General features: G+C 38.1%; 1 protein-coding gene across 2 annotated transcripts in view; it reads right to left on the bottom strand.

Moving 5' to 3' along the window:
• The window catches only part of GABRG2 (gamma-aminobutyric acid type A receptor subunit gamma2), a 94957-nt gene that overhangs the window by 39197 nt on the left and 28405 nt on the right, over window positions 1–27355 (bottom strand). For both annotated transcript variants that reach the window (XM_010990267.3, XM_010990266.3), the window contains exons 2-6: window positions 24895–25046; window positions 23113–23180; window positions 20589–20809; window positions 17171–17253; window positions 14407–14544 (exon numbers count right to left, since the gene is read on the bottom strand). In XM_010990267.3, coding sequence (XP_010988569.1) covers window positions 14407–14544; window positions 17171–17253; window positions 20589–20809; window positions 23113–23180; window positions 24895–25046 — 662 coding nt within the window. The remainder of the gene's footprint in view (window positions 1–14406; window positions 14545–17170; window positions 17254–20588; window positions 20810–23112; window positions 23181–24894; window positions 25047–27355) is intronic.

Here is a 27355-nt window from a genome sequence, read left to right as displayed (position 1 = left end):
TTTGCTCGCCTGGTGGCTTTGAGGACCCAGCCTCCGGGACAAACAGGCAGGGTTCCCGTGCACAGCAGGGGCGAGGCCGGGTACCAGGCGGTACGCAGAGGTGGGGCTGGGGTCTGCACAGCCGCTGTGGCGGGGCCTGGCACCTGACACTGGCCGAGCTGCGCAGGTGGTTCAGGGGGCCCAGAACCTGGGGACACCGCAGCCCACAGCGGGTGGCCGACATTCCCGCATCTAAGGCGGGACAAGTGCAGAGTCAACAAAGAGTACTTTCTGAGCCCACACAGCAAGTGACAGACACCACCACAGAGGGCGCCTCCCGGTAGACATCTCCTGTGGAGGTACACTCGGCGGCTTCTTCCCAGCTGAAGCGCTCCCACCCTGCCCACCACACACTGCAGCTCAGACACAGGTCGAGAAGCCTCTATTCCAGCAACAGGGGAGCCGACCTGTCAAGGCTGTGACAACCACAGAACAAAAAAGGAGGCCCCACAAAACAGCAAGGATCAGGGCAGGCGCCAATCACCACAACACCAACCACACCCCCAATCAAAGGGATAACAGCCAACACACGTGGAAGAGAGAGGTGGCAGCCATCCACACTAAGAACAGCCCTCACAACAAAACTGTCAGACTCACAGTCTACATAGGAAGGCTTACACTTAGATGTGGGATCTAAAACAAAAAAAAGAAAAAAGAAACAAACAAACTTATTTACAAAACAGAAACAGACTCACTTATGGTTACCAGGAAGGGAACGGGATGGGAAGGGGTAAGTTGGGAGTTCAAGATTTGCAGACACTAACTACTATATATAAAATAGATAAACCAGTTCATGCTGTATAGCACACGGAACTATATTCAATATCTTGTAGTGACCTATGGTGAAAAAGAATATGGAAACAAATATATGTATGTTCATGTATGACTGAAGCATTGTGCTGTACACCAGAAACTGACAAAACATTGCAAACTGACTTCAGTAAAAATATATATAGACAAAAAGAAAGAGAGAAAGGGAAAAATACAATTATAGTATGGTCACATTGTCATCTCTTTCCAAAACTGGTCACAATTCCCTCAGCATTTTCCAACAGTTACCTCCGCTAAGGCTCATAGTAGCTCTGGTAAGGCAATTATGTTCTCCCATTTTGCAATAAGCAAAGTGAGTTCAAAGAGGTTAAATGACTTATCTAGATATATGTGCCTATGAATAAGGTCAGCTAGAACTGAAAGCCAGGTCTTCTCACCCCAGCTAAGTATTCCCTTCAAATTTTACTGAAAGTCATGTTTTACTAGTATCCATGTAATTTTACCCAGAGTTTTTCCTTTGAGTCACAGATAATACTTCTAGTATTAGGAAGCAATTTAACTAGCCTTATTCAAGACACTGCTATTACTTCTTTATTCTTCTCTTTGTAAAAAGAAAACTGGACACATCAGGTTAGTCAGTTATGACATTCTGAATATTGCCATCAACTCAAAGAGCAGAACATATCAGGTTGGTACAATGCACAATCTCATAAGGTACCTTGAACATGTGTTCTTTATGACATATTACACACACACACACACACACACACACCCCTATTCATATGAACAGCCTTCTTCCTTAATGAATAAAAGGAAGTCACCACTTCTTACAAATGAGGCCCAACAAAAACGTTATGGCCCAGTCTCAGAGCACAGGTTCAGATCCTGGCTTTGTCACTTACTGGCTATGTGATCATGGAAATAACAAAATCTACCTTCTAAAGTTGCTGCAGGTTAACGTAAATCCTGTAAATTGCTTAGCACAGTGCCCGGCGTATGTGTAATGCCCAGTGAAAGCTGGTGTTAATGTATGTATCATCATCATCTCAGCATCCACCCCGTTTATCTCAGCATAGGAGAATAGTGGCAGATTTTTAGGACCCAAGTATCTCCTACTCCTCACTAATTCAGTGTCAGCCAGCAAAATAAGAATGTCTTTGTTTATCAGCTTAGTCTTGGGTTGTGTCCAGGGTACAGCGGCTTGAGGACACAGATGCTCCTTGATTAGTTCTAATTCTGCCAATAATTAGCCATGTGAACATGTTTTACATTATGAGCAGCACTGTATTTCATGTACCTCATCTCTTAAAACAGAGGGACAAAATTAAGAATGTTTCATAGAGGAAAGGGTTAAAATTCAAGCTCATTGTTAAGAGTCAACGAAAGAAAGCATTTAAATGTTTTACTTAAAACCGCTCTTTGAACTCTTTTCTTATACAGAACTGTTAGAGATATTAAGGATTTGTTTCCATGTAAAAAGTAACAATAATCAAGAAAGCTTGGCCTTTTCATTATTTTGTAACCACTTATTATTAAATCACGTTCAATTACTTCCGCCTCCCGACAAGAGGATGATTCTGGTTTATTGTTTCTTACAAGTTACCACTGCCTAATATCTGTAAAATTGAATTTAGTATGGGACCAATATTTACAGACTTGTTTTCTATGATAATTAATAAAGCTGTCCCAGCAGTACAGCAGGGGAAATCTTGCCCAGGTTTATAAAATGTGACAGTTCCCATCACTCTCTGATAATTTCCATGTTAATATTGTGTCTTCCTACCTGCTCCTCCTGAAGCCAATTTTACGTGAATAGGACATCATGGCTCTGGTCATTGACAAAGTAAAGCAGGCTTGACTCATACCAGTTTTTTTTTTTTTTTTAAGGATGATTCTCAGAGTGAGAGAAAATCTTATGCCCAGGCTCTGTTTTCTTTGAGAGCAAGTCATTCCTTTCCCTTGTTGGGGGTGACTTTTTCTGACATATGATCTTGAGCTACACGAATATATGTGGCCAGTTAGGCAGGCCATGTATAGCATGAAGGACTATACTAATGGCAAATTTTGATTATAGTTTTATAATTTTAAACATTTGCTATGTTTTTCTACCAAGGCCATCCCTACAGAGGCCTTCACTGCAGGCCCTTTGTGTAATAGAAGCATGTATCCCACCTTATAAACATCAAACTTACTCATGCAACTTGCTTTGGCAAATAGACCAAATGGGTTTCGCTATCAAAGCAGAAGCTTTAAGAATCATTTTACTTTTTTATCATTTCCCCCTTTGACCATGAGAATGGCATGCCACAGAACAGAAAAGTACACAGGGCACTAGCCTATAGCCAAGGCATGGAAACAACCTAAATGTCCATTGGCAGATGACTGGATAAAGAAGCTGTGGTATATTTATACAATGGAGTACTATTCAGCCATAAAAATAATAAAATAATGCTATTTGCAGCAACATGGATGGACCTGGAAATTGTCATTCTAAGTGGAGTAAGCCAGAAAGAGAAAGGAAAACACCGTATGATATCACTTAGATGTAGAATCTAAAAAAAAAAAAGTCAAATGTATTTACAGAACAGGAATAGACTCACAGACATAGAAAAATTTATGGTTACCAGGAGCAGAAGGGGTGGGAAGGGATAAACTGGGAGTTCAAGATTTGCAGATACTAATATATATAAAATAGATAAACAAGAAGTTTATACTATATAGCACAGGGAACTATATTCAATATCTTGCAGTAACTTATGGTGACAAAGAATATGAAAATGAATATATGTATGTTCATGTATGACTGAAGCATTGTGCTATACACCAGAAATTGACACATTATAAACTGACTATACTACAATAAATATATATATACACAAAATATATATATATATATAATATATATACAGAAAAAGCACATGGGAAAGAGTAATAGATACAATATATTTATATATATATGGTTTTAAACCACTGAGATTTGAGGGCTATTTTCTACCATAGCACAGTCTAGCTTAACCTGACAGATAGTCTGATTCTGCCTTACTTGTGCATAATCAACTTTTGATAAACAGATGACAGATACATAGATGCCATAACAATAAAGAGAAAACAAATGATACACTAGATTTAAAAAATATGGCCAAGGACAAGTCTTTCTGCAAACTCAAATTCAGAAACTGCTTCGGTCATCACTGGACTGGAAAATCAGCCTCTCGGTCAGGAAACATGGGTGTCTGCTTAGTAACTTACTCTGTGGTCTTGGAAAAGACCTTTACCCCATCTGGGTGCTTTTCTACAAGATCAGTAGTACATCATAATCTCACCCGGGAAATGAACATCACCTCATAGAATTACCATGGAAAGTGAGTGAGATGATGTATGTATCAAGAGCTGACAAGAGCTACCACGTTGTGTTATTATGATTTAGAGATTGCAGTGTCAGTACTATTTTGATGGACTGCCGATTCACAGCACTTACACATCACTGAAATTTACATAATTAAAAATAAAATAAGTTCAGGCTGTACTATGCACTCTTGATTCCAAGTGACCTTTCTGTTTGAGGGTACCAAGTGTCTGTTCTTTCTCCCCTGTGAAAGCCATGGCACAGCCAATGCCCTATCTTCGCCGTCTCCCAGTTCCTCATTCACAATGAATTCAATGCAATTCCACCCTCACTCCTCACACCCACAGTGGGCCTATTTTTTCCAGGCCAAGTTCATTTTTTCAGACTTTAACTGATTTACCAAGCATCTCTATGGTAATGCTCTGGCCTCTTGCCCCACAGTTGCTACTAGAATTCTCTATACTTGGCAGATAAAATAGATCTATATTTCTCTTGAGTTTTACAGAATAAGAAAACACATAGAAATTTCTGTGAAGAACTCACGCGAACATAGAAAACCTGCATTCCAGCAGAAGTTCGCTTCATGACAGAACCGCTAAATTTCAGGAAATAACAGAAGAGCGTATTAGGGTTGAAAAGGACCTTCACATTTAATCTATACAGATTTTTTACTTTGAAATGAAGAAATTGAAGGCCGAAAGAGGAAATGACTTGCTCAAGGTCATTCAACTATACATTAGCACAGCCACAAAGGCAACTCTTAAAAGGAATCAAAGTTTTTTTTGTGCTATATCCAGCTGTCTCATTTTTGCAAAGAAAATGAAAGAAAAAATGTTCATTGGCTATACAAGACTGCTTGCTAATCAGTAACATGCAGGGAAACTGCAACACAGCTTTTAGCTGCTTAGATATGAGCTGGAAAAAAAAAAGAAAGAAAAATACAGAGGAGACTAGACGCACAGATGTCCGCATACAGAACTTCACAACTCTGTTTATTTAAGATCCATCTTCCATGAAAGCGGGTGGTAGAGATAAACTGAATCAACTTTAAATCCATTTGCATTGCATATGCTACATACTTATGATAAACAAACCCAGGTGTAGACTGTAAAAAGCAAGTGAGACCTAGGCTGGGCAGGTTCTGGCACTTCTCTGCAACTTATTACCTATTTTCAGGCAAACTGGCTGAGTAATAGTTTTCACCTTCATTTCTTACAGTGTTATTTTACAGACAGAAATTCCCTCTGCCTATTAAACATAAATGAATATTCTTTATTTCCACAGATATGTATTTGCTCTCATTTGGGAGCTGATTATCCTTCATTTTCCCCTATTTTGATTGAGATAGAAATACACTTAGTTTTCTAAAATAAGGAACAGTAATTCAAGAAATTCATATAGCCCTGGGGGTGGCAGGAATTTTAGTCAAGGAGATTGTGTGCCTCCCCATTTGGACAGGTAAGAATTCAGTTCTACCTAATCATTTTCAAATGCAAATATACAACCCAGATATTTAAGATGTAAACATGCTGAAGGTTTTCCTCTGAAATTCTTCAATTATTTAGTGTTGACTGAAATAAATAAAATTTAAATTTATCCATTTCTAACGATCTGTGGTCTAGGCTGGAGTTAGGCAACTGGCTACCAATTTACAGTGATCTTACCTCTTTGGAGCAATTACCCGTAAGTAAAATTACAGTTGGCCTTGAGCTTTGATATTTAGTCCTAAAATTTTTATTTTTCCATCAATCTAATTTTATTCTCAGGCACTAATACTGGCAACAAGAAGTCACCAACTTAGACAATGTCATCATTAGGTGGTTATAATTAGTGATCATGATTGCATTCTCTCTAGCAAGGAGCTATTAGACAGCTCATGAATTGCACATTGTCTTTTATGTTACAGAGCTCTTCACCGTCCAGTGAACAATAGAAGTAATAATGAGGAAAACCAAGGTGCATGGTGCCATAAGGCATATGAGGGCAGGCAGATTAGAAATCGTATTTGGAAACTATTCCACTAAACTCGGTTATCTACACTAAAGTTTGCATCTCATCAGAAATGTCATTTATTGTACATCAGTATTCATAAGTAAAGATATCATCTTATACAGCTGATAAGAGAAATGCTTATGAAAAAAGCAATTAGGTTTGTGGCAGGTATGGGAGAAAAACTATCACCTTAGAGAAAATGCTATTTTTTAGTATTTCTTTTTGTCATTGTTCTGAGAGATGATGTGTGACAAGGAGTAGTTATTTTGGGGTGCATAAATCGGGAGACAAACGTGAAAAATTAAACATTGATGATGTGGTTTATATCTTAAATGTGAAGCACTGGCAATTTCTTGAATAGCAGAGATACCCATATAGAAATGTAAACAAAAAAAGTATGAGTCGTGTTTAACACATTTGCTGATTCTCTAGTCCCTGGGCTTTTCTGATCTCTTTCTGCCCTTCTGGAATGGACTACGAAGACTAGCGGTTCTTGATTTTCTAAACGAAATAGATTACAGGAGTGGCAGGTGAGAATGGTACACGAATTCTGGTCAGCCCCAGCTTGAATACCCAGGAAATCCATTTCTGGATTATTATGCACTGCAGTGTGCTATAACCATCCTAATAACCTCCTTTTGAAGAAAAGAAAGTTACATTTAAAAAAACAATACATTATTTTCCTCATTGCTATTTGATGCCCTTTTCAGTCTCTGACATGCTTAAATTTGCATATCTGCAATGCCAAGTGCATTATTTTCTGAAAATGCAAAAATAAGAGGAATTCTTCAACTGCATCAAACACAGTGAAAGGAACCTTCAGCGAATCTGCACATAGAGCAGTGTCTGTAGACTCAGTCTCCATCATCTCACATTTTTATACTTTATAAAATTATTTAGTGTTTTTCATTTATTTGGGGGCAGCAGCTGGACAGGAGGGCTCAATTAATTACATCAGTCACAGTGATCAACATGTCTTCTAAACGTGGCCAAAGAGGAATTCCAAATGAATTAGGAAACATGATATACTTGGATAAAAATTCATGTTGTCTTGACCTGGTTGCTTTTGATAGATGGTCAAAATAAGATATTAGTCCTCAAAATTACTGTAAATAGAAGTCATGCCAGACTTTTATTATGCTTTCTTTCTGATGAGACTTTTCTGCCAGTAACAAATTTATACAAATACACTGGTTCCAACAGTTTCTTATTTAAAGCCAGATTTGCACGGTGACCCACAGGTCCACTGAGCAAGTGAATAATAGTATCTTATAAGCAATAAATGTATTTCTGAAAAAGGAAAATACATTGTCACTAAATTGTTTCCCACTTGACTTTAACTGCCCGATGTAAATGTAACTGCTGTCCCTATAGGTTAACGTTTTGTGGACGCAGCAATATAGTGACCATATTAAGTGCTCTTACTTCATTGCATCGTCTCCATAAAATTAGCTATGATCAAGCTAAGGAATAACTTTTTCTTTTAATTAATTCATCCCTTTACCTCCCATGTCGGAGAGATGGAGCGGGGTAAAATCTGGGGATCTGGGTAAATAACTCTGTTGAACAGCCTTGAACAAAGTACTTAGCCCTTATAAATTTAAGTTGCTTCATCTTCGTAACAGAAACATAATACCTCTCTCAGAGGCTCCTTGTGAGAAATAAAATGGTGCCATGCGTGAGGCACAGACACTAGAAAGTCATAAAAGCCCACTGTCCCTCCCCAGCACACAGCTCGTCTACGCTTTCTGGCCCCATTTTAGCTCCACAGGGGCGGGCAGCTCGTTCTTGCCGATGGAACATAAGCTGAAATGAAGCGTGTCCCCTTGAAACCAAACAATTTTCTGCAGACTTCCCACGACTTCTCTGCGCAACTCCTCTTCACCTCTTAAGCCTTGTCTCCCTGCCAGGCAATGTCAGAGCAATGTTGGAATTTAAAATTCCAATGTGGGATATTTAGATGTAGCCTCTGAATATTCCATTATATATACAATGTCCTATCGCTAACAACAGAACAGAGTGCGAATCTCATTTAAAGCCTAAAGGAGGTTAGTTTTGCATTTGACTTGTTTAGAAGACACTGAAAATCTGACGAAGGAAAACATTACTATATAAAGTCGCTCCTACACTGGAACATCTATCGTGTAACCTTCGTTACGTCGGAGGTTATAAATAAGTCTAAGGACAAGGACTTTAAAGAAGCAACTAGTCAAATGCATTCACTTCACAGATAAGGACTTTTCATCCCAGAAAGGGCAAGTGACTTCCCCGTGGCTGTTTCTGGCCCAGCTCTCTTTACATAATTCATACATCCTCCTCCCCTGAAACCAAAGGTTTTTTTTATTTTTTTTCTAAATTGAAGCTTGAAATAAAATAAAAGTATATTACAGTGAGGTCTTTCACTGATTTAACAAGATTATCAGTTTGCTTCAAGTAGTTTGAAAATTGTATTATTGACCAAAATGGGCTCACAATTTACCGACTCAAAAGGAACCAGACACTGCAGGGTCGGTGATGTGGTTGTTTATTTCTCTCCTATCGTTTAGGTTTATTAATTGTTTTATTCTAACCTATTCAGTGGAAAAATTACCAGTAACTTACTTTCTTAAAAAAATTTCTCTTTTTATTTCCCTCTAAATAGTTCACCTCAGTGATGAGTAGTTTCACGTGTGTCTCCCTGGTTTGCCAAAGACGTATCAATTAAAACCCAGCCCAGAAGGTGGGAGCTACTTCTTTTTCTTCTATTTGGAGAATTATTTGACCAGTATGTATATACTGATTTAGACAGAAAAGGTTGAACTGGAGTTTAGTATTAAGAAAAAAATTAGGCACGAAGATCTGAAGTAAGTACAATGTATCCAAGAAACCTCAGGGAAGTTTGGTGGGAGAACATCGGTCAAGCTCTGACACTCTAGGGTGGATTATATGTATATATATATATTAGAAATCAAGCCATGAACATGGACTTCATCCACAGAGCTGACATTTCTAAATTTGTGGTCTACATGCCCCTGTTGGAAAGCAAGGTAAAGTTTTAGTGGTGCACAGGCTTTTTAATATTTATGCACTTCTTGTAATAGAAATCAAGAAAATACAACTTGACATGGAATCTAAGCCAAAAAGACGGGTAGAAGACACAAAGGAAGGAAGTACTAGTTCATGTACATGGGAATGCCCCCAAATTTATGAAACACTTATGTTTACATTTCTAAAGATAATATGGACTGTGGAATGGCTTTTCAGAATTACCACATTGATCATTTTGAAATATATAGAAATACCAAGTCACTATGTTGTGTAACAGGAACTAACAGTGTTGTGGATCAATTACACTTCAAAAACAAACAACAGGCAAACTCATAGAAAAGGAGATCAGATTTACAGTTAACTAGAGGCAAGGGCTGGGGGAGGGAGAACTGGATGAAGGTAGCCAAAAGGGGCAAACTTCCGGTTATAAGATAAGTAAGTAGTAGGCGTGTAATGTCCTACATGATAAATATAATTAACACTGCTGTATGTTGTATATAAAAGTTAAGAGTAAAATCCTAAGAGCTCACATTACAAGGAAAAAGATTTTTTTCTATTTCTTTAATTTTGTATTTCTATGAGACCTTTGATGTTCCCTGAACTTAATGTGGCAATCATTCACGATGTTTTCAAGTCAAATCATTATGCAATATACCTCAAACTTACACAGTGCTGTCTGTCAATTACATCTCAATAAAACTGGAAGAAAAAAAGACTGAATGTTTTTCTTCTATAGGAAGAATATGTTTCTTTTTGATTCATAATAATGGCATTTCGATCTCAAGAATGTAGGTTCCCCTAAGAAACTCATTTGCCCGTCTTTATAGCTCACATTTCAGGAGAACATGAGGGAACAAAGCTCTGCTTGATACCAAAAATCAGGTAGGTAATTTGGTGAACTGGCCATGGCAGTATGACTAGAAAGAAGCAAGTCGTCTACTTCAGAGTAAATGATGAGTCATGGAAAAATATAGAAGAGAATTCTGCATTGCTTGTTTAATTGAAGAAAAATTTATGGTCTTATCAATGTAATTGTCACAAGCAATCCATCTTACAATTAGCTACTAATCAACTCTCAGCGAGTCACCAGGCTCACAGCATCATGGGTGCAAAGATGATTAAACAGAGCCTTCCACGGGGAGGCTTATGACTTACTGGCATGAGGGGGCAGGTAAGGGGGACTAAAATGAGTGCCGAAACACCGCAAGGCAGAAATGATGTTTTCACATAGTGGGCGACGATTCTGTGAGGGAAGTCTGATGATGACAATGATGGTGGTCCCTCCCCCCACCACTCACCGAATCCTTCCTACATATTAGGCACAGTTTGTAAAGCACTTTTAACAGAGTATCTTCCTTGATCCTGAGAGTAGCCCTGTAACATTGGTGACACTGAGCTTACGTGTATCCAATAACGTACACAAGCCAGTATTCAAACCTGAGCTGCCTGGCTCCAAGACTGAACCATCTTAAAGTTTGTTCCAAGTTGTTGTGGCATTAAGATCTGTACAAGTCTCATGGACGAGAAGCTGTTTATTTATGTTTTAAAGTCACGAAGGTAGGGTTGAGCTGACAAGCTGAAAAGGAGACTGAAATTCAATGTGTACATAGGACTGGCTATTTATATTCAGGAAATACTAACAGAGTAGTTCTGTTACAAGCCGGGAAATTGTAGAAAACCAAGCTGGGAAGTTCCTGAGATCAGGGGCTTATATATTAGGAACAATAACTTGTGCTTCACCGAACCTCCTGAATTCTTGGCACATGAGGGAAGTTGTGGTTCAGGAGGACTCACTGGGCCACAGTGGGGATAAAGATAGTGTAGTGGTTTAGAGTGAGAGTCTGAAAGCAAACCGCCCAGCTGCCATGTCTGATCCCTGCAAGTAAACGAGCCCTAGAAGTCCGTTCCTCGTCCACAGAGATCCCCTCAGTGTTGATGACAGTGAAGATGACCATGGTTGTGGGAATTAAAGTAAGTCCTTTATATAAAATGTTTGCTATGGGACATGTCGTTGGTGCTCAGTAAGTGCTAGCCTTTATGATTAATGTATCAAGGACAGACTGTAGCAGAGAGACACTGACAGCAGGGACACAGCTTAATAGGCTGCCTACACAGATGAGAACAGACAAAATCGTGAACTAGGACAGTGGCAGTGGCAACCGAAAAGAGGACAGTTACACAAGGTATTTCAGAGGCATAAGTGCCTGGGTGATTCACTAGATGTGGGAGGCAGACATGTGACTCTCCGAGTGCTCACGCCTGGCTCACTGGGACAATGATGGTGCTATTCCCAGATACACAGCAGTCAGGAACAGAGGATGGTGTGAAGGACAAATCATGGGTCTGGAATCTGTTCTGATGTATTGACCACAGATTCAAAGTCTTCTTTAAGTCGTATCAGTCTACCACCCAGGCAATGTTTTTCTCAAGAGTGACACAGATACCAGTGCTGATAAAGATGATTCAGGTGCCACATTGCAGGGTTATCACATAGCACTGAATTATCCGGTGAGGAAGAAGATTCCTTCCTGTGCATGTTCCTTTTGTCCTTCTGCTGAAAGCATGGAACAGCTGTACTTCGGCGCTAGCTGCACTCGCCCTTTTCTCTAGTATTTCTCTTTTTCAACATACTCAGAGTCTGGGGAACACAAATATATGCACTTAAAATTTAAGGACACTTATTTTTCATTCTATTTTTATATCAAATTTCTATTTGCCAGATGCTTCTGCTTTTCCAATTATGGTCCTAATCTGAACTTCCCTTTAAAAGATTCACTTTCCTAATAACAATGAGCCCATGTAAACACCAAAAACACCACAGAACCTGCAAAACAATCACCACTTGCATAAAACAAAGTCATGGAAGGCGGACTGGAACGGATGCAGGCTAGAAATCCCCGTGGTAAGTAAGCCAAAGTTTAGGCAACATTCTCTCTGAGTTGCGACAGAATTCTCAAAGGGAGATACATTTACTATAAGCCTAGGAGAAAAACCACATTGTCATAACAGCCAAGATTCAAAAAGGCTAGAATTTTGATCTTCCGATAATCTCCCAAGAAAGTTATTAATGTAACTTCCTTGTGGATGATTAATTAGTTACAGAACTACACTTTGAAGATAAGAATGTCATCAGGAATAAGACAAAAGATCACGGAGAAATTCCGATCATTACAGCATCGACTATGACAAGAGTCAGGCTGCCTCTCGGCACCGGTGTTCCGTTCCAGTTTAGCCAGTTTCTCTTCACAGAGACAACTGAAACGGTACCGCACACACAAAAACAGCCCGGCCAGAGCAGGGAGCGTAAGGAGGTCAGGGCGGGGGCTAACTACCGCACTAAAATTCACGAGGACTTGATACAATCAGTGGGGCCACTCAGTATCCAGTCTGTTATCAATACAGTTCAGCTTCGATTTCTCTAGGAAGATTAATAGCCTTGTGAAAAGAAACTTTGATAAATATTCTTGCCAAGCTTTAAGTAAGCAGATCATTTTCTTTTGGAAGTATCTCTTACTAGAGAGTAAATACGCTCTAGGTAATTCTCAATATGAAACCATGGGGAGGGGGTGACGTTAGACCCGGTGATACAAAGCCAGCCCTTCCCTCACTACCATTTGGTTTTAATGTCACTCTGGATTCACATGACTAAACAGAGGATCTGCTAGTTACGAATTTGCGAGTTCTGTTTTAGGGTGCTGGAATAATTATGGAAATATGAATACACAACAGAATTTAATGCCCAATTTCTCATTCTGGAAGCATGTAGACTTAGAGATTATTTTTACATGCGTTCTTTCACAGATGGGAGACCAGTTCTAAGACAATCTTGAATCTTTTTGGGGGGACCAAAAGAAAGACTGTTTTAGCACTTGATGGTCAGGATTTCCAGTGAATAAGAGAACATAAGGCCATGTTTTAAAGTAGATTAGAGCATTTCTTTGATTTTCTTTCAGATTCTTTTTGCAACATAAGAGAGTTTTTGAAGAAATCTGAAAAATGCCAAAAACAATGTCAGAGCCAGAGAACTCTTTGATTTAGAGGGTAGTGTTGAAGAAAGCAGAGCCTTAAATTTCCATTTCTGTATAGGTCCTTAACTTAATTTCTCTCTGTACAATAGACCAAAGCCTTCCAAATTAGTCAACACACAAAAATATGTCCTATGAATTCCAGGGGGGAAAAAAAGGCAGGTATGAGAGAATGAATCAACAGAAAACAGCTTCACTCATGGAAATAAATATAAAAAGGTATGTCTTATTAAATGGTAAGCTGGGAACACAATGTTTACATTTGAAATTAGGATATATTTAAATTCACCTAACTTTAAAAAGGAGTAGCTGGAATAAGTTGTACGGAGTATGTACTCCGCACTGCAGAAGGTTTGTACGAACCTGTAGCCACCCACGAGACAGACCTGGTCCAGAAATGTGTCTGACTACCCCCCAACATGGTTTTTAAAATCAGTTCAACTAATACCATTAAAAATAATGATATACGATATAAAAATACAGATTTTTAGTTTCCTGACCACATTAGGTCCCATGCATCCTTGGTCAGTATCATTATTAAGCACTACTTACCGGATGCTCTCTCAGTGCCTTACCTTTTCATTTCCATACATCCAGAAGGCCGGTGACGCAGATCTTTCTGTCCACACTGGCTATCTGGGAGAGCCAGTCCCCTGAGAAACTCAGTAATTTCTTAAAATCTGTTGCTGGCACCTGATGGAGTTGGTATGTGAGCCCAGGCCTATCTGATACCAAAACCCAGTTCCTTATTCACAGATGGAGCCGGTTCAAAACGTTTCATCACTGAACAGAGAATTAGTCCATATCCACTATGGTCACTTTTCTGCATTTTGAAAAGTTAATTTTCCCCATGTGAGACATTAAATGCTGTTATTTCAATATATTATGAAACATATTTCTTAAAAGAAATATTACACCTGTGCCTGATAAATATTTTCCCCTTTTTTAATAATTGCTACTCATTTTCACTTAACGGAAATTAAGCAAATTGTTCACTTACCCAATTTGAATCTAATTTGCTTTAAATTGAGAGTCCATTTATATTTATACATTATACTAGAATACCATGATCACTTTTCTCTCATCAACTGAAACACTTCAATTTTCTGAATATTATTTGTAGACAGGTACTGATAGCTTCTGAATCACATGTACTGGATATTGAACTGTGGAAGGGTCACTCAGAATTGTTTGAGTGCATCTTACCAGAAGTCGTCTTCACCACTTCAGTGGTGTTTCTCAGTCCAACAAAGGAAAACTGATAGAGCCTCCAAGACCTTGTGTCGCCCACTTCAACGGAACTGCGCTTCCACTGATAGACAATTTCTTCACGGGGATAGCCGTCTGCCACGAGACGAGAGACACACATTTCAAATGCTTAAAAATGAACGAACGGAGCAGCCGCCTTCTGTGAACAAGACACGGAGGTGGATACCGAGGGAGACAGAGCTGTGCTTTAGATGAGGACCCTGGACTAAAAAGCACTACAGCAGAGGACGTCAATGCAGTGACGCCGCGTCCTGATGGGAAGTGAGATTAAAAGATCAGGAGATTAGCATTACCCTTGAGAAGCTCTTAAATTACACAGAAGGCATCAGGCATACTCTGCCTGGTTTTGTATACACTACATGCATCCTTTGCATTGTCTGGGGTAACAGATAAAAAGTGGCCAGTATGTAATTAATGGTACATGTGCAAGACATTGTTTTATGCTGGAAGAGTCTCAAAAGGGCAAGATGTTTGAGAGTCATGCAGAAACAGAAAATGATGGAAGAAGAGCAGACTCAAATCCGTCTCCGGGGCATGTCCTTGGAGTCGAAGATGATTGGGAAAAAATACCTCAACTGTTTATGCTCTCCCTCAACTTGCTGAGACTTCATTTTACACACAGAAATCTACAATTAAAGGCAGTAAGTGAGTAAGTGGAAATGTCAAGGGGAAGATACCAGTGAGGACTGTGGCTCAGTCATGTTCAGCCAGGAGAACAGACAGCACTCATGAGAAAGAGATTACGCTGAAAATTAGCGATGATCAATACCTTTTCCTAGCCATAATACCCTAGACAAATTTCTTAATTTTTTTTCCTGAATTATTTGTTTCCTTATGGGGATGATGAGCATACTTATTTCATGGAATTAATGGTCAATATACAGTTGTTGAATGGATAAACATTATTAAGTAAACTGTAGAATAAACTCAAGTAAGAAAGATAGGTATGTAGATAGATGGAAGGATGGATGGATGGATAGACAGACAGACAGACTGATTATAAAACTAGGAATCTTCTCAACTGTTTGTCTTCTAATAATGCTATGGAAAGAAAAGTTTTGATTATGGAGGCTGATTGACTTCTTGGAATAAAACCCTTTATGTTTCCTTCTTTTCTTGTGGTCTAATTCTTTGTCCGTTATGTTTTAATTAAGAAGAAAGAAAAAAAAAAAAAGAGTTCCCACATCGCTATAGGATGGGGGATTTGGAGGGGGAGGACAAGATGTGGTGAAAACTGATGATATTAAGAAACTTCCTATGGAGTACCTGTTGGTGACTGAACTGGTTTGACAGTAATAAGTAATATTCAGGTCAGTTTGGGTTCAGAAGACAATTGTCAATCAGTGGCCCGATGGCACAGAAACCACTCGTTCTTCAGTTTTAGCTGACTCAGGAGAAGAGCAGTGTCAGGTAGAAAATTAGAAGAAAAGAAATGCAATCTCCTAAACCTTAGGGAAGCTTCTACTGAAACACACTGTATTCTTGGATGAAGTAAAACATATGGAGTGAGATTTATCATGGGAATTTTTCTCAGTACATATAATGCACAATGAAGTTTTCCTTTGGTTCCCTGTGGAAATGATGTTTAGTGAAATTTGTGTTTGCTTTTCTCATTTTTTTCTTTTCATTGAAAGTATAGTTATTATGATTTAGTTGGCTCTTAAGATTCTCCATCACTCCCTTGCTGGGAAATTATATATGTGTATATACGTGTGTGTGTATAATTTAAAATTCATAATTAGTTTTTCATTCTCCCTAGTACGCACAATTGACAAACCAAAAATGAGGAGGAGGTGAGCAATCTAACATGAATGTTGAACAAATGGTGAGGAGAACATGTGGGGGAAACTGAGGCTTATTTCTGATTCAGGCAGGAAGTATCTGTGAAGGTTACTAAAGCTTAACTTGAGTTAGAATCATCACGGATCTTCTCGCTATCGTCTATTTTCCGATGATAATAATAATTAATAAAGTAATAGAGCTCCTGATTGAATCTCACTATGTGTGAGGTAGCATCCAAACATTGTACATATATTATTACATCAACAAAACAATATTTAGGTGAGGCAGGTCTTATCATCTCTATTGGGCACCTGTGTTGTGGACTCGCTGAGAGACTTAGTAATCCGCTCAAGTCTAGAGGGATGGGATTGGATTGGAATTGGACCCACATGGCACCAAAAATCAGTCTTTTGCTCACTGGTGGATACCTAGTTCTAGATATTACTAGAACTCCAGGTGGAGGGAGGTAATTTTCAATTTTGTTTAACAGGTGTATCAAAATTGGAGTGAGCAAACATTGTGGGATCTCTATGCGTCTTGATACATAAAGGGAGAAAGCAATGAGCAAACATACTGGTCCTCTGTTCTCCTGGGCCTGTGTGGGAGCGGAGATGTGTAATCCACCATTGCCCTTTCTGTTGATACCAGGCCTGGCTTTACAATCTTTCCCAACAAAGGGCTCCAGGCAACCACTGCCAATTTATTCAAAGTTTGCGCCCCAATGAAATCTATTTGTAACTCCTGATAAAATAGATCTTTTTCTTTTTTTAACGATGAAAAAGATTATCAAAATCTTCAAAGTCAACAACATCACTTACTGCAATTCTGCATTCTCTGTAAGTCTCCCAATTAATTGATATTGCAATCAGAAAGGCGACTGGTGAGAGGAGTTACAGAACATCAAATGAGCATTACTTACAACTGGAGAATTCCAAGGGGCAGGAGTGTTCATCCATTGGAAAATTATGCAACTGTAATTGGCACTCAGCATCAATCGTCAACCTAAACAGGAAGATATGAAACATAAACAGAGATTTTAGACAGTTTAAAAAAACGTACACTAGCACATTTTCTAATGACCATTCAGTTTCATTCCCGGAGAGTATGTCACCCATTCTTATTGATAACCCAAGGTGATCCTCACTGAAGAAATCCACCAAGTCCACGAGAAAATTATTTAAGACTTAATGCAGTCCATTTATTTTCATAGACCAAACCATAGGATCTCACTGACCTCAACTTCATGTATTCAATATTCATGATCACCTAATTTTGAGGGCAAAGTAATTGCACAAATGAGATCGCTCAGAATGCACTTAATGTACTTACTAGAACAAACTGTTTTAAGAACTTAAGCTCATTTGCTGTTTGAGTGTAAATGAATGCAGATAATTCTCCGATCTTATCTGCTAATTAAAGCAGAACCTTCTGTTTGTAAGTACTTGTTAGATGTTAGCTTTAAATTACTATATGTGAGTTTAAAAATACCTATGTTTCACAAATGGAGTGTTATGCATTCTTACAAAGGAACACTGTGAAACCATTGGATAGGATGTTACAGAGGAGACCAGTATCTTATGGCAATCAAGACATGTTAAATACGGATACAGAGACGTATTAAAAAAAAGTCTGCCAATGAGTCCCAATTTGTTTGCAGCTGGGGTGCTTACTGAGATCTTCTGGATCCCAATATAGGCTGGGTTTCTAGGACAGAGAAAATATAAGTGAGTCCTAGATGTTTTGACCACCTTTGGGGAAGTATGAATATACTGTAAAGTTATAAAGGTGAGGGGTTGATGATTTTCCAAATTTCATATTTGTTAGCGACAGTTCTTACAATGTGCAGGTATCAATCTTAAAGCAATAAAAGTTATTTTAAAAACTTTTATTTTGAAAGATTTTACAGTTTAGCATCATTTTTAATTGGGGAGATTTTACTTTTCTATGGTATAATAGAGCAATTACTGATCTTAAAATGTAACTAATGATCACTGACTCCTTAGTTGTCCCCATGGCACTGGCTAAGGTGAGTTTAGTGTTATTATGGCTTTACTGTACTTGAACTTGCCCAAAGTCACAAAGCTAGTGGCATAGCTGAGATCTGAACCCAAGATTATGCCTCCAAAGCTAAATAATTATATGCTCTTCCAAAGAAAAGATTAGTTTTATTCATAAGTGAAACTTTAATTAAATTTGATATTTTATTAGTATTTTTTCTCCAAATTAAACTGGAACTGTTAAAATTGAAAATAATGTAGACCGCAGATAGGTACATAGATATATGTCTATGCATATACATGCACATTCATAACTCATTATAGATAAGCCACAAGAATAAAATCATCTCTCTGTACAGATTAGCAACTCATTCAAATCTTGGATGAATCTCATGAGTGACATTTTTGAGGTGGTTTCCATAATTAAATATTGTATAGTGATTCTGCAAGTTAATAGAAATGGAAAACTGACTATAATATTAGAATGATAAAGGACTTAAGATAGTGTGACTTTACTTAGTACTTCAAACTAGACTGAGCTCTTATTTATCGGACAAACTTTGATTTCCACTGGATTATAATTCCAGTCACTACCTTACTTCTAATTTAATAAAAACCCATGATGAAGTCAAAATACGGGCAATGAATTTCTTTTGTAATCGTGGCCATTTTTCCTACTCACTGATAGAACTGATGGCAGAGAGGATTTGGATCCAGTTTAAAGTATATTTTGTATTTTGGATATCACATACAGCATGAAATATATGTCACAAGGGTATTTGACAGGAACCATTTTGAAGTTCCAGGTTCCTGGATACTAAGATCTAGAAGAATTGTATTAGTCCTACCTATTACTGAAAATATATACAAATAATTTAAGTATCTCCTTTGCTTACATTTTTTTTATTAGGCTCTATATTAAGCACTTCACATATCACCCCACTTAGTCCTTATTACAACTCTGTGAGATAAGAAACATTAACTCTATTTTATAGTAATTTTAAAAATGAAAGGTAAATGTTTGCTTAGTTGTAGTACCGGAGAGTATCTTGGGCAGGGGACATGTCGTGGTGTGGGGGTGTCTTCTTTGGCAATAAATCTTCACCAATTTTCACCTAATTCCTCTAAATGAAAATGTATCCAAGTAAAAATACCAAACTTCCTAACCAAATAAAAATTTGAGATTCTCCTAGCACCAAGACCCCTGCTACCAGACAGCTGCCCCCAGTGCTGTACGTCCCATGAGGAGCTGCCTCTCTTGCAGGAATCCTGGAGAACGGCTCTAATACAGACAGTCTGACATAGAGCTAATAAAGCCAGGTTTGCCTGATTCTTAAGTCTACGCAGTATTATGTTGATTTAATAATATGCTCTCACCAATGAGAAACTTAGATGTAAAAATATTTTAAATGCATGTAATCAGTAAGCGCTAATAAGATAATGGCATAAAGTAATTGAAGAAGAAAACCTGTCAAACGTTACTTAATATTTAAGATCAGAATAGAAAAGAGGCCTCCTTCAAGTTTTCCCCCAAAATATCTCTTCCCAAAAGAGCAAAAAAAAAAAAATTAAGTCAAACAGCCTATCACTGTAGTGGGTGCTGGGAGATGGAAGTCATTCTAGTTACTTGCCATTGTGCAGCTAGAAAGAAGGATGTACAGGAATTTCCACATCAGAAATCCTCCATTAGCAGTGGTTTCCTTGGAGACGGAAACACTCCCAAACTAAGAACCGGTGGTCCTAAGGATGACTGACTGTGGGGTTTAGTGTCCATATTTTAAAGTAGCAGGACACACACAAAAGCCAAGATTGGTGTAAAGGCCAGGCGGTCTTAGGAATGCAAGGGAAATTCCGTGTCCCTGTGAGAAAGCAGAGTTCTCACATCAGCCATAAACGAGGTTTTACCTTTGTCTAGTCCTTTGAATAGGCTCATTGACAACAGAAAGAAAAGCTAATTGCATAGCATCTCGTACTATTTAGATCAAGCATGCCAGCTCTGACGCAGGCTTGACATCTTTTTTTCTTTTTGTTTTAAGAGACTATGATTTGCAAATATTAACTATCTATAAGATAGATAAACAACAAGTTTCTTTTGTAGAGCACAGGGAACTATATTCAATATCTTTTAGTAGCCTATAATGAAAAAAAGAATATGAAAACAAATATATGTATGTGTATGTCTGACTGAAACATTAGGCTGTACACCAGAAATTGACACATTGTAAACTGACTATAAACTTCAATAAAAAAAAAAAGATTTTACAAAATGAGAGAGAGGAAAATATAGTTGATCTTTGTTTCATCCCCAGCAATCACTTCTTTCCTTTTCCAAAAGAATACCTTAAGGTGTAGAGCACTCGACCATCATTCCAAATCCTCAGCATCCTATTGGGAGTGGTTATCCAGTGTGCATCGGCCTTTTTGGAGTTTCTGAAGAAAGTGTCTGGAATCCAGATTTTCCCCACCATGTTGCTGTTCAATCGGAGGACTTTAATGGTGCTGTTAAATTTCAGACGTCGGTCATACCATGTTTGGGCAAAAAATATATCAATTGTATATTCCTGTTTTAAAGAAAAAGATGAAATGGAACATCTTTAATATAGCAGGACTGTATAATAGAGCATCTGTTTGGATTTATCATTTATGTTCTCATGGCTAATACAAAAAGCAAAGCTACTCTGGCTTCGAATAGTCCAAAAGGAAGCAAAAGCTTTGCTAAGGAGACTCACCCATCTTTCATAGACAAGACGATGATATTGTGAGAAAACAGACCTGTCTAAGTGATTCCTGGCAAAAGATCATCACCCTGATACAGCCGTTTGCATTCGGTATTTATAGAGCAGAGTTTCTCCTGTTATTCTGGGCCAGCTAACTCTCTGTTGTGAGGGCTGTCTTGTGTATTTTAGGATATTTGCTAAGTATTCCTAGCCTCTACCTACTGGGAACCAGTAGCACCAAACCCCACCCTCAATCGTGACAACTAAAAGTATTCCCAGACAGCGCCAATTGTCTCTTGAGGAAATCAACCACCCACGTTCAGAATCACTGCTATAGAGTGAAAGAAAGTCCAGAAAACTCAAAACAGCCCTAACCTGGAGCTCTGGAGGCTCAGCTGCCTCACACACACACACACACAAAAGTGAGGCTCCTCCAGACTCTTCCTTGTCAGGTAGGGTGAGGACGGAAACAAAGGGGAAGACACATAAGGTGCTCTGTGCCGGGTCTGGCAGACAGCACACACCCAAAGCAAGGTAACTGTCTTTATGTTTTACTATTACAGTTGATGTCATTTTTTTTTCTAAACAAGAGGAAATGAACCAATTAAAAGAGAATCTTTATGACTGTACTAATCTCTATCACAAAGCGTATTCAGAAAATGCTATGATGATAAATGAGTGTAATGAATCCTCCCTGCACGTATTTAAGCTGCGAGTGACTGACTTTCATCGAAGAGAAGAAAGTGTGATGTCATTTAGACCTGGAGTCAGAACACTCAAGATCTCATTTGGCTATCATATTTAGATATTACGTAGCATCATTTGATAACCTGATTTTAATCATATCTATAAATGAGAAAATTAAAGAACCCCCAGTGTTCGTAGGAGAGTCATCCACATTTCTTAGTCTGATCCCCTCAACCCACCACCGTTTATAATGAACACAGAAAAACAGGGAGATTATTTATTTGCCCAAGAAAAGCAGCCTGTCAGGATCAGACTAGAATCTTCTTTCTTTGCCTCATTTGCATTGTCCTGGATTACTTCCTTGTGCCTCCTGCCCCAGTATCTCACAGTAACCGACTACACTTCCACTGGGGCAGGTCATACCACTTTGTTTGCTGTTTAACTCCATACGTGCAGCCCCCACGTAATGAGAGCGGAAACTGTTCCATGAAATTCTTTTATCAACTAATTAGTGATGTGCCAGTAAACACAGTAACTCAGTAACTTCTAATCTACATTTGGCAAACACACACACACAAGCTTTAAGATTCTCTCAACTAGTATTTCATAAATTGATCTGGGGACAGTGGTTCTGGACACTAGTGTGCCTGAAATTCCAAGTCCTGTGGTTAAATAGACTACATATACAGCTGCCTGCTGCTGCTGCTTTATATCTTGCATCAGAATGCTAACTATTCTGAGAATTTTAATTGTGAAGAAGAAACATGCTGGCGTTTGTTAATGGGTCAACAAGCAGCTTACTTGCAAGGAGCATGCAGGTGTCAGTATCCTTTATTGAGCAGTAATGGAAGTTTCTCATCTGTCTCTCTGACTCAGCCCGGTGTCCTTACTGCTTGCTTGGTAAACACTATTTTAAAGTTATAATATCGCTATGCTATTCTATGTTAGGGTACATTATGCCATGTTATGTTACATTACAGTATGTTCTACTGGACTCTGTTCTATTCTATATAGACTTCCGTCCAGTTTCTTATGTCAGATTTGAATAGAAAGCTTTATAGAAGAGCAAAGTTACATTTACTGTTACATCTAATGCACTATTTCCTCTGAGAAACAATTTTGATTTGAAACAAATCAATATTCTAAGATGTAGTAGAGAGCTAGGTTTCATTTTGTAGTAGGGAGTACCTACCAAGGAAGTAATGATTGTTGAATCTTAAAATTACAGCATTTTACACACGTTAGTTTTATACATATAGTTTTATACATACATGTAATTTTCATAACAATCACTAAAACTAATTATATTTATGTCACAAGAGAGAAAAAAAGATCTGAAAGATTCTCTCTCCCTTCCATTTTTTTTTTTGTTATTGTTGGAATATTCCTTGCTATTTCCATGATACCACATTCCCTCTCTAATATGCTAATAAGATCAACAAAAAGCATTAGAAACTTACCATGTTGATAGCGTTCACTGGACCAATGCTATTCACATACATGTCTGTGTGGATTAATGTTGGTTTCACTGCAAAGAGAAACAGAAATATGTGCATATGGAGAAGCATAATATTTTAACGTTTCAGTCCTTGTTATTTGAGAAAGAGATTTATTTTGCTACCTGAGAAGTGATTTACTCACAACTAATTTGGTGCTAGTGACTAATTCACTATATTTAAATAGCTGTTTGTTTTCAAATAAGTATTTCCTTGTAAGCAGGGAAACGTAATAGCTAAGCAGAGCAGAGATTTGATACTGATTATCTTTTTAAGACTATATAAAGATGACTAACTAAGAAAACACTGATCAGATTTTCTTCATCCTTCTCTCAGATATCCTGAATTTTATTATGTTTTCCTTCATGCTCTACAATCCATTCGGGTGCTATAACCTGACTTGGCCCATATGGAAAAAAATAACTACATAGCGACCTAGAAAACAATATGCATTAGAAACATGAAATAGACATAAAAAGCAACAAGGATTATGAATTGTTTTTGAAACACTGCTCCCTGTTGATTCCTTTTATGACCACTTCATCCTCATCCATCTCCAGCCAACACAAAAATCAATCTTCCTCAAGGATTTAATGAATTCTGTGACTCATCAAATAATATGAGGAAACCATATGGAAACCCAATACACACCTATTTGTCAAAGAGGACTGATATTAAAAGTCATGTAGTGTTACATCTGTGACCTAATGAATGTGCTCCATTTTCATTTAACATTTAATGAACAAGGATTCATAATATTCTGGGCTTCGATTCAGCAAGCACATTTCTCTCATCTTTATCCATTTTCCGTGAAGTGCCATGCTCTGATTCCCTCCAGTGGGTTGCATTCTCCACTCCTCCCTGCATCTACACCCTGGCCTTCACATCCATGAGGCTGCATCTCTGCCCCTGAACATTGAGACTGACCGTCTGACTTGCATTGGCTAATAATATATGGACAAAAGTGACTATGCTAGTTCTAATTCTAAGCATCAAGCCTTGTGAGCTTCTATTTTCTCTCTCTTTGCTACTGTCACAAGAAGGACATCCCCAGCTAGTCTGCTGGTCCCAGGAGTGGAATGAGAGCACAGCTTTCCTAAATGAGGGTCCCTAACCCAGCTGAGCTTAGATGAGATTTTGTGGTTGTTTGTTACAAAGCTATAGGTAAGCAGTATGTCTTTTCTTTACTATGATTTACTTGGTTTTTTTTAATCTTAAAAAAATTTTTTTTGTTGGAGGGTGGGTAATTAGGTTTTTATTTATTTACTTCTTTTTAACGGAGGTACTGGGGATTGAACCCAGGACCTCATGCATGCTAGGCATGGGTTCTACCACTGAACTACAGTGTCCCACCTTATTTTATTTTGTTGGGGATGGCTAATGAGGTTTTTGCTTATTTGCTTTTTTAAATGGAGGAACTGGAGATTGAATCCTGGTGATTTCTGATGTTGCTTCATAAAGAAATTTAGACTATTTCCTTCTATATATAGTCTTTGTCTGTGATGTCTAGGAAAATTAAAATTTCTAGCTCTGACGCTCACTTGAACATCATCTTTCTTCATTTTGAACTTAATGTCCCTTCTACTCCAAAGCCTAAATGCTATTTACACCTTCTTTATTTTAACAACATACAGTGGGAAGTATTATTTACACCCTTCTGGTTGTTGAAATGTGCTGGTGTTTCCTTCTGACGTGGCAGCCATGTTTGTCTCGGCGTAACCCACGTCACAAAAGGCCTTCACGTACCTCCTATATCAGGTCGCAGTTTATTGTCATATCCTTCCAGAAGGTTGTTTAAGATGACAGTGACATCGCCCTCTGGAACTTTTGGAGTCAAGACCCATGTTTTGTTAGAAGCGTAATCTTCATAGTCATCATCAGATTTTTGGCTAGTGAGGCTAAGAAAACAAAAATATCGGTCAAGAAACATGTCGACCCCACCTAAGTTGACGTTTACTCCCAGACCACTGGTGGAAAAGGAGAAGTGAAACAGGATGGCAGAGGTGGATTCCAGTCAAAATTCTCAGCTGAGGGTTAGTCTAGCTAATTAAATTTGACTGAGGTACATTAAAATCTATTAAAATATACTCTTCAGTTTTCCAGAATGCTCTGTCCTCCCGTCTATAAATATACATGTTTTATCAGTTATTTTTGGCTTTTTGGTAGTTGGTGTTCTTCCTGGCCACCTGCCCAACTTCACAAAAGACTTACTAAAAAAAAAAAAAAAAATCCTATTTTTGGGAAAGCCACACTTAAATGATCGTAATCCAGTCTAGGAGTTCAGGCATAACGTCTATTTCTTCCTCCTTTGAGAAGTTAACTTGCTCCAACCTATTAATGAAAGTAAGACACTGGTAATTAGATTCACTCCCACAAACCGACAGAGAAGTCTCTCTCCCCTCAATTGAACTACTAAGGAGGGCTCAGTCTTGCTGCCATTCCTTCCTCCAGGGTGTGTGTATGTGTATTTTTTTTTCCCCCTCACTTGTGCTGAAAGGCAAGGGCGGTTCATTTATCTTTGATTGTTAAGAACCCGGTACTATGAAGAAAGATGTAGCTGCAGACTTTAAACCACTCTTTATTATAGCAAAAGTGCCCAAGCTGGAAACTCATACTAATCTAATGCTGTACAGTCATAGAAGCGAAGTTACCTATTTTGAATGATGAAAAAGCAACAGAACATTCTGTGATTCAGTTTTCTATGCCAAAACCTGTCAAAAATCCCCACAACTGGACCAGAAGTTAAGGCTGATTTTGGCAGGATATTAGAATTTCCTACAGTTTGCCCCTTCCCTGCCCCAAGTTTCATATCCCTCCCCCAGATCCCTCCCATACACAGAAGGATTCTATTTTCCAGATCTAGGGGCAATACAAAACCTGGCAAAAACTGCCATTTTCATTTTTATCACTACTCAGTAAATATTGTTTACTTTTGCTATTTATGGTGAAATAAATAATTACAAACTTGAAATATAAACTTCTCATCACCATCCTCATTGAATTCAGTTTATTTTCTCAAAGATACAGTAAAAGTGAATCTTGTCAGAAATCAAATCAGTGCCTCCTGTCAGTGCCCTGAATAGATATGTGTATTCTCAAACCATATTTATCACCTTTCTTCAATTATACTCAATCATACTCAATCATCAAGATAGATGTATATGCATATATGTATATACATGTGTATGTATAGATAAGTAGACCGTTGAGTAAATATCATAGAAGAAAGCTGATTATGTGATTGTGATTAATCTGGTTTGAGAATGAGGATGGGAGATGAAGTTTTAAAAGTAATCACTGGGATGGTTCAACTTAGTAAGCAAGTAATCTTTTTATTCCTTTAAAGCTTTAGAAATAGGAAACATAACGCCTGAGCCACACATTTGCAGAAAACCTAACATAGCCAGTCTTACATCTTGCACGTAAGTTAGCAAAAGACCTTAAAATTTTTTTCTGAATTTCACAGAGCACCCATAGAAGGTTTGTACAGTAGGATGGCCAAAGCTGCAACCAGCTCTCAGAGAAAAATACCTCAATGCAAGCAGAGACTAGATCTCGGCTAGGAAAATTCCTCTTAAGCCTCAATTCCTCATTTCTCTAGAGCACTGATGAACTCTATCTAATAGAGTTCTAATCCTATGACCTAAATCTTACTTGTTTAAGAAAACAGAAGTTCTGTGACAAAGAAATTTTCAAATCTCTCCAATAACTCATTGAGAAAAGAATGTAGCTGACCCACTGGGTTTCATCATAATATTTTATCACTGTTTAAACTGTTCATGCAAAGTGTCTTTTCAAAAAAGCTCTTCAACCTCTTCCTTCCTCTCCCCGCCTCTCTCACCCCTGCCTCTCTTCCTCAGACAAGTGCATCCTATTACAGTTTCTTTAAGGAAAGGGAGTATTTAAATCATTTGGTATGCTTGTTCATATCACCTCCCTATACTAACAAATAATCCAAGCACGATGGTGCCATATTATCATTGTTACTGTTTTCGGGCAGATTCTGAAGAAAAATACATTAATTGAAAAGATAAAAGATGCTTCTTAGCATTAGTACTACCTTCCAGAATTGCCCGAATAATTCTCTTAGTCATCAGCTATTAGAAGCCAAAACAATAATCAAATAGATTTCACATAACAAGGTCAGTGACAAGCAAAGTTCATAGCAATACAGGCCTTCCTCAAAGACCAAGAAAAATCTCAAACA

This window comes from Camelus dromedarius, chromosome 27 (genome assembly GCF_036321535.1).
Source record: "Camelus dromedarius isolate mCamDro1 chromosome 27, mCamDro1.pat, whole genome shotgun sequence".
In the NCBI taxonomy this organism is placed as follows: Eukaryota; Metazoa; Chordata; class Mammalia; order Artiodactyla; family Camelidae; genus Camelus; species Camelus dromedarius.
The sequence above is the reverse complement of the archived record's forward strand: the minus strand, read 5'-3'. Positions and strand labels throughout refer to the sequence as shown.